The 7,495-nt window shown below is 46.5% G+C and overlaps 2 protein-coding genes across 4 annotated transcripts in view; both read right to left on the bottom strand.

The window, feature by feature from the left end:
- Positions 1 to 3,188: 3,188 nt before the first annotated feature.
- LOC124046989 (extensin-like) lies at positions 3,189 to 3,969 on the bottom strand. The gene is made up of 2 exons (XM_046367740.1): positions 3,951 to 3,969; positions 3,189 to 3,811 (listed from the first exon to the last, which is right to left on the bottom strand). The coding sequence occupies exons 1-2, from the start codon at positions 3,967 to 3,969 to the stop codon at positions 3,189 to 3,191; spliced, it is 642 nt and encodes a 213-aa protein (XP_046223696.1).
- Positions 3,693 to 7,495, bottom strand: part of LOC124046767 (ninein-like) — a 75,699-nt gene continuing 71,896 nt past the window's right edge. For 2 of the 3 annotated variants that reach the window (XM_046367509.1, XM_046367510.1), the window contains 2 exons: positions 6,081 to 6,197; positions 3,694 to 4,276 (listed from right to left, as the gene is read on the bottom strand). In XM_046367509.1, the coding sequence (XP_046223465.1) occupies positions 4,049 to 4,276; positions 6,081 to 6,197 (345 nt within the window). In that variant the 3' untranslated portion in view covers positions 3,694 to 4,048. Of the gene's footprint in view, positions 4,277 to 6,080; positions 6,198 to 7,495 lie in introns of all 3 variants that reach the window. The other variant, XM_046367512.1, reaches the window with a different exon arrangement.

Here is a 7,495-nt window from a genome sequence, read left to right as displayed (position 1 = left end):
ATACAATAGGGAGAAAAAAGGGGGGGTAAAAAAAATAGGGAGGAAAAAAGGGGGTAAAAATAGGGGGGTATTTTTTATTTATTATTATTTAAAAAATAAAACTTATATTTTATTAACGTTTTTTTTTTTTGTAGTTTGAAGGATAGCACTTGTTTGTAGCCAAATAGAGCACTGCACCATCCCAAGTAGCCTCTTGTCAAAGTCTGTTTTGAAGGGATGGCCCAACTGAATAAATACCTACAAATATCCTCACATCCCATATGAGAATGGGCTGTCATTCATTATCAGGAATGTTCTCTGCTACAGTGGTTTAGTATCATGGTAAAAATAAAAAAATAAAAATAAAAACTTCGCTCATTGTTAGTGACAACTTTTGTGATCAACTCAACATTCTTTGAGATAAAAAAACATTTATTATTGAATACAAATAAGTTATATGCAACATTTTTCCTAATATTATATTGAAAGATGAATGAAAAACCTTAAAACAAAAAAGGTACTGTATTCTAGAGGTAGGTATGTGACATGTGGGACATACAGTACAGTGTGTAAATAACTGACAATAAGTGAACGTCAGAATAACCCTCAGAGCTGTCCCGTAGCTAGTACGATGAGAATTAATTCAAATGCTCCAAAACTGGAGATTAAATTAAAAGTTAACTTGATATGCATGGAAGCTGCTATGTAAGCACGAGTTTTCCACTATAAAAAAAACAACAGCACTTTGAAACGTTTCTAAATGTCATAATTCAAATAAAAACATCTGCAATGTTTTCATACTTTAAAAGACTAAGAAGATGCTGGGGTAATACTTCACTGACGGTGGTAAAGCAAGTGGTGTTGGACTGGTGGTGGACTGGTGGTGGACTGGTGTTGGACTGGTGGTGGACTGGCGTTGGACTGGCGTTGGACTGGCGTTGGACTGGCGGTGGACTGGCGTTGGACTGGCGTTGGACTGGCGTTGGACTGGCGGTGGACTGGCGGTGGACTGGCGGTGGACTGGCGTGGACTGGCGTTGGACTGGCGGTGGACTGGCGGTGGACTGGCGGTGGACTGGCGGTGGACTGGCGGTGGACTGGCGTTGGACTGGCGTTGGACTGGCGTTGGACTGGCGGTGGACTGGTGTTGGACTGGCGGTGGACTGGCGGTGGACTGGCGGTGGACTGGCGGTGGACTGGTGGTGGACTGGTGAGAACAGGACCAGAGAGGTCCACTTCAAAGCAGGATCAAAGTGTCAGATAGCTAAGTTGCCTAAATATTCTGATATTACGTTTTATTTTGTAATAAAGATGAGCTTGAAAATGGGCATGGTCTCATTTATTTAACAAACAAAAAAATACATTTCTAGGTTTATCTTTTTAATTTTTATTTATTTAAATCAACCAAAAAAATCAACAGTTATTTCTGGTTGCTTATCAAAGTTAGACGGCGAACTCATTGATCCTGCTTTGTAGTATATCGCTCAGAGTAGATGATAATGCTGTAATGTACAAGTATTGGGCCTTGGGGATGCCAGTAGGTGGAATGGTAGTGTAATGTTGTAGTTCTGTCCAAAGACACACATGGTTCCATCCATGTTCCGCGCACACCTGTCTAGCGCACACACCTGTCTAGCGCACACACCTGTCTAGCGCACACACCTGTCTAGCGCACACACCTGTCTAGCGCACACACCTGTCTAGCGCACACACCTGTCTAGCGCACACACCTGTCTAGCGCACACACCTGTCTAGCGCACACACCTGTCTAGCGCACACACCTGTCTAGCGCACACACCTGTCTAGCGCACACACCTGTCTCGCACACACCTGTCTCGCACACACCTGTCTCGCACACACCTGTCTAGCACACACCTGTCTCGCACACACCTGTCTAGCACACACCTGTCTCGCACACACCTGTCTCGCACACACCTGTCTCGCACACACCTGTCTAGCACACACCTGTCTCGCACACACCTGTCTCGCACACACCTGTCTAGCACACACCTGTCTAGCACACACCTGTCTAGCACACACCTGTCTAGCACACACCTGTCTAGCACACACCTGGCTGCTACATTAGGACCAGTTGATAGGTAATAAATCAAATTTTATTGGTCACATACACATGGTAAGCAGATGTTATTACGATTGTAGCGAAATGCTAGGGGACTGGAGGTAGGGCACAGTTGGGCACAGGTGGGCTCAGGTAGGGCATAGGTAGGCTCAGGTAGGGCATAGGTAGGCTCAGGTAGGGCTTAGAGTGTAGTCTTTGGCGGCCACTCCATCCTACTTTCTGTATCCCTCACTTTCTCAGACAAAAACAATAGGTCTGCAAAAAGGTCTGTATTATTTCACCTGAGAAACATCACCTGTTCTCTCCAAACCTGCTGGTTACCTCCCTCGTCACCTCCCGACTCGATGACTGCAATGCCCTCCTTGATGGTCTCCCCCTCAAAAAGCATCCACAGGATGCAGATTGTGCAGAACAGCGCCACACAGGAACCTGGAGATCTGCCCCCATCACCCCCATTCTAGCCTCCACTGGCTACCCACCCAATTTAAAACCAACTTCAAAACCCTCCTGTTACTCTTCAAAAACCCTCAATGCCTCTGGTCCCCAATAACTCAGTGAACTCCTCAGCCTCAAACAGTCTTCAGGTTCACTCCGGTGAAATGCTCAAAGACTCCTTGCAGTCCCAAAGAAACGCAGAAAAACACTTGTTTCAAGAGGACATGGCAGGGTAGCCTAGTGGTTAGAGCGTTGGACTAGTAACCGGAAGGTTGCAAGTTCAAAACCCCGAGCTGACAAGGTACAAATCTGTCGTTCTGCGCCTGAACAAGGCAGTTAACCCACTGTTCCTAGGCCGTCATTTAAAATAAGAATTTGTTCTTAAATGACTTGCCTAGTTAAATAAAGGTAAAAAATAAATAAAGGACCACAATGGAAATAAGTCCCACACTTTATTGTGTGTTATTCTCCATGATTTAACTCATGTTGGCTTTTTCATGTTGTGCTTGTTTTTGTTGTATTTTTTTGTTTTTTTAAATGGTTGAATTAATAAAGTAAAGCATCTTAACCTAATGTTTTTAGTCCTTTCACTAAAGCTTTTTTTCTTTGAATGATTTCTCTGTAAAGAGCTTTGGGATTTACGTCTGGAAATGAACAGCGCTCTACAAAATGTAATGTGTTATTATAGGAAAGGGTCAAGTGGTAGGGAACTGGGTGTAGGGGTGAGGGGACTGGGTGTAGGGGTGAGGGGACTGGGTGTAGGGGTGAGGGGACTGGGTGTAGGGGTGAGGGGACTGGGTGTAGGGGTGAGGGGACTGGGTGTAGGGGTGAGGGGACTGGGTGTAGGGGTGAGGGGACTGGGTGTAGGGGTGAGGGGACTGGGTGTAGGGGTGAGGGGACTGGGTGTAGGGTTGAGGGGACTGGGTGTAGGTGTGAGGGGACTGGGTGTAGGGTTGAGGGGACTGGGTGTAGGGTTGAGGGGACTGGGTATAGGGGTGAGGGGACTGGGTGTAGGTGTGAGGGGACTGGGTGTAGGGTTGAGGGGACTGGGTGTAGGGTTGAGGGGACTGGGTATAGGGGTGAGGGGACTGGGTATAGGGTTGAGGGGACTGGGTGTAGGGTTGAGGGGACTGGGTATAGGGGTGAGGGGACTGGGTGTAGGGGTGAGGGGACTGGGTGTAGGGGTGAGGGGACTGGGTGTAGGGGTGAGGGGACTGGGTGTAGGGTTGAGGGGACTGGGTATAGGGGTGAGGGGACTGGGTGTAGGGGTGAGGGGACTGGGTGTAGGTGTGAGGGGACTGGGTGTAGGGGTGAGGGGCTCAGGTGGAGTGTGAGGAACAGGTGAAATGGTAGGGCATTGTGGGTAGGGGTGAGGGACTCAGGTGGAGTGTGAGGAACAGGTGAAATGGTAGGGCATTGTGGGTAGGGGTGAGGGGCTCAGGTGGAGTGTGAGGAACAGGTGAAATGGTAGGGCATTGTGGGTAGGGGTGAGGGGCTCAGGTGGAGTGTGAGGAACAGGTGAAATGGTAGGGCATTGTGGGTAGGGGTGAGGGGCTCAGGTGGAGTGTGAGGAACAGGTGAAATGGTAGGGCATTGTGGGTAGGGGTGAGGGACTCAGGTCTCTGACTATCTTGTTGAGGCTGGAGATCTTCTCATCCAGTAGATAGTTCTTCTTCTCTGCTACTTTCTGTCTCCGCTCGGTCATCTCCAAGGCCTTCAGCAGCTGGGCGTTCTCCACGTACAGGTCCTTGATCAACGAATCAGCTTTTCCGTTCTTGTGGTGCTAGAGACAGAACAGAGTGAGAACATCAACCAACCGCATTTATTTTAAAAAGCCCTTTTTACAAACACCAACTGTCACTAAGTGTCTAACCTTGATACTGTGTCATCATACATTTACACTGCATCGATTCCATACGTGTATTTTATAACAACTTGTCAGAGGGCTCAATAAACAACTCGCGTGACATTATCCAAGTCCCAATAATTGCTAGGTAACCTCACTCAGTAAAAACCAATATAGAAAAAGTGATAACAGATCCTGAGATAACATAGTAGAGACCACTGACTGAGGGCTTTAACAGGGGCAGCAGTAACAGAAAGGTTATGGGCCAGTAACAGAAAGGTTGTGGGCCAGTAGCAGAAAGGTTGTGGGCCAGTAGAAGAAAGGTTGTGGGCCAGTAACAGAAAGGTTGTGGGCCAGTAGCAGAAAGGTTGTGGGCCAGTAGAGGAAAGGTTGTGGGCCAGTAACAGAAAGGTTGTGGGCCAGTAGCAGAAAGGTTGTGGGCTAGTAACAGAAAGGTTGTGGGCCAGTAGCAGAAAGGTTATGGGCCAGTAACAGAAAGATTGTGGGCCAGTAACAGAAAGGTTGTGGGCCAGTAACAGAAAGGTTGTGGGCCAGTAGAAGAAAGGTTGTGGGCCAGTAGAAGAAAGGTTGTGGGCCAGTAACAGAAAGGTTGTGGGCCAGTAACAGAAAGGTTGTGGGCCAGTAGCACAAAGGTTGTGGGCCAGTAGCAGAAAGGTTGTGGGCCAGTAACAGAAAGGTTGTGGGCCAGTAACAGAAAGGTTGTGGGCCAGTAACAGAAAGGTTGTGGGCCAGTAACAGAAAGGTTGTGGGCCAGTAGCAGAAAGGTTGTGGGCCAGTAGCAGAAAGGTTGTGGGCCAGTAGCAGAAAGGTTGTGGGCCAGTAGAAGAAAGGTTGTGGGCCAGTAGAAGAAAGGTTGTGGGCCAGTAGCAGAAAGGTTGTGGGCCAGTAACAGAAAGGTTGTGGGCCAGTAGTAGAAAGGTTGAGGGCCAGTAGCAGAAAGGTTGTGGGCCAGTAGAGGAAAGGTTGTGGGCCAGTAACAGAAAGGTTGTGGGCCAGTAGCAGAAAGGTTGTGGGCTAGTAACAGAAAGGTTGTGGGCCAGTAGCAGAAAGGTTATGGGCCAGTAACAGAAAGATTGTGGGCCAGTAGCAGAAAGGTTGAGGGCCAGTAGCAGAAAGGTTGTGGGCCAGTAGCAGAAAGGTTGTGGGCCAGTAGCAGAAAGGTTGTGGGCCAGTAGAAGAAAGGTTGTGGGCCAGTAGAAGAAAGGTTGTGGGCCAGTAGCAGAAAGGTTGTGGGCCAGTAACAGAAAGGTTGTGGGCCAGTAGTAGAAAGGTTGAGGGCCAGTAGCAGAAAGGTTGAGGGCCAGTAGAAGAAAGGTTGAGGGCCAGTACCAGAAAGGTTGTGTGCCAGTAGAAAGAAAGGTTGTGGGCCAGTAGCAGAAAGGTTATGGGCCAGTAACAGAAAGGTTATGGGCCAGTAAAAGAAAGGTTATGGGCCAGTAGCAGAAAGGTTGTGGGCCAGTATCCGAAAGGTTGTGGGCCAGTAACAGAAAGGTTATGGGCCAGTAGCAGAAAGGTTGAGGGCCAGTAAGCAGAAAGGTTGTGGGCCAGTAGCAGAAAGGTTGCTGGTTCAGAGCAGACAAGGTGAAAAATCTGTTGACGTGCCCTTGAGCAAGGCACCTAACCTTAACTGCGCCTTTAAAAGTTGTTTTGGATAAAAGCCTGCTAAATGACTATAATGTTAATAGTAAATCCTCTATTTGGCCTATAGATTAAACTGTACCTGATCTTTCAGTTGAGAGACCTTCTCTTTGAGAAGCAGCTTGACGTTATGCAGCGACAGTTCGATTTCCCTCATACGCTCCTCCATCTTCATCATTATCATCATCGACCTCTCATCCTGGTGATGGAGAAGAGGTATACAGATGTTTAACCATCAGTATGTACCATCTGGCATGTTTAACCATCTGGCATGTTTAACCATCGGTATATACCATCCGGCATGTTTAACCATCTGTATGTATCATCTGTATGTACTATTTGGCATGTTTAACCATCTGACATGTATCATCTGGCATGTTGAACCATCTGTATGTATCATCTGGCATGTTGAACCATCTGTATGTGCCATCTGGCATGTTTAACCATCGGTGTGTACCATCTGGCATGTTTAACCATCTGGCATGTTTAACCATCGGTATATACCATCCGGCATGTTTTAACCATCTGTATGTATCATCTGGCATGTTGAACCATCTGTATGTATCATCTGGCATGTTTTAACCATCTGTATGTATCATCTGGCATGTTTTAACCATCTGTATGTATCATCTGGCATGTTTAACCACCTGTTCTTTACCATCCGGCATGTTTAACCATCTGTATGTACCATCTGGCATGTTTAATCATTGGTGTGTACCATCTGGCATGTTTAACCATCTGGCATATTTAACCATCTTTATGTACCATCTGGCATGTTTAACCATCTGTATGTACCATCTGGCATGTTTTACCATCTGACATGTCAAACCATCTGAATGTCTAACCATCTGTATGAATAATCTGGCATGTTTAACCATCTGGCATGTTTAACCATCTGTATGTGCCATCTGGCATGTTTAACCATCTGTATGTGCCATCTGGCATGTTTAACCATCTGTATGTGCCATCTGGCATGTTTAACCATCTGTATGTGCCATCTGTCATGTTTAACCATCTGTATGTGCCATCTGTCATGTTTAACCATCTGTATGTGCCATCTGGCATGTTTAACCATCTGACATGTTTAACCATCTGGCATGTTTAACCATTTGGCATGTTTAACCATCATCTGGCATGTTTAACCATTTGGCATGTTTAACCATCTGTATGTACCATCTAGCATGTTTAACCATCTGACATGTTCAACCATCTGTATGTGCCATCTGGCATGTTTAACCATCTGACATGTTTAACCATCTGGCATGTTTAACCATCTGGCATGTTTAACCATCTGACATGTTTAACCATCTGTATGTGCCATCTGGCATGTTTAACCATCTGTATGTGCCATCTGGCATGTTTAACCATCTGTATGTGCCATCTGGCATGTTTAACCATCTGTATGTACCATCTGGCATGTTTAACAATCTGACATGTTTAACCATCTGACATGTTTAACCATCTGGCATGTTTAACCATCTGACATGTTTAACCATC

Source organism: Oncorhynchus gorbuscha, linkage group LG10 (assembly GCF_021184085.1).
Source record: "Oncorhynchus gorbuscha isolate QuinsamMale2020 ecotype Even-year linkage group LG10, OgorEven_v1.0, whole genome shotgun sequence".
In the NCBI taxonomy this organism is placed as follows: Eukaryota; Metazoa; Chordata; class Actinopteri; order Salmoniformes; family Salmonidae; genus Oncorhynchus; species Oncorhynchus gorbuscha.
Note: the sequence above shows the minus strand (reverse complement) of the source record. Positions and strands in the feature narration are given on the sequence as shown.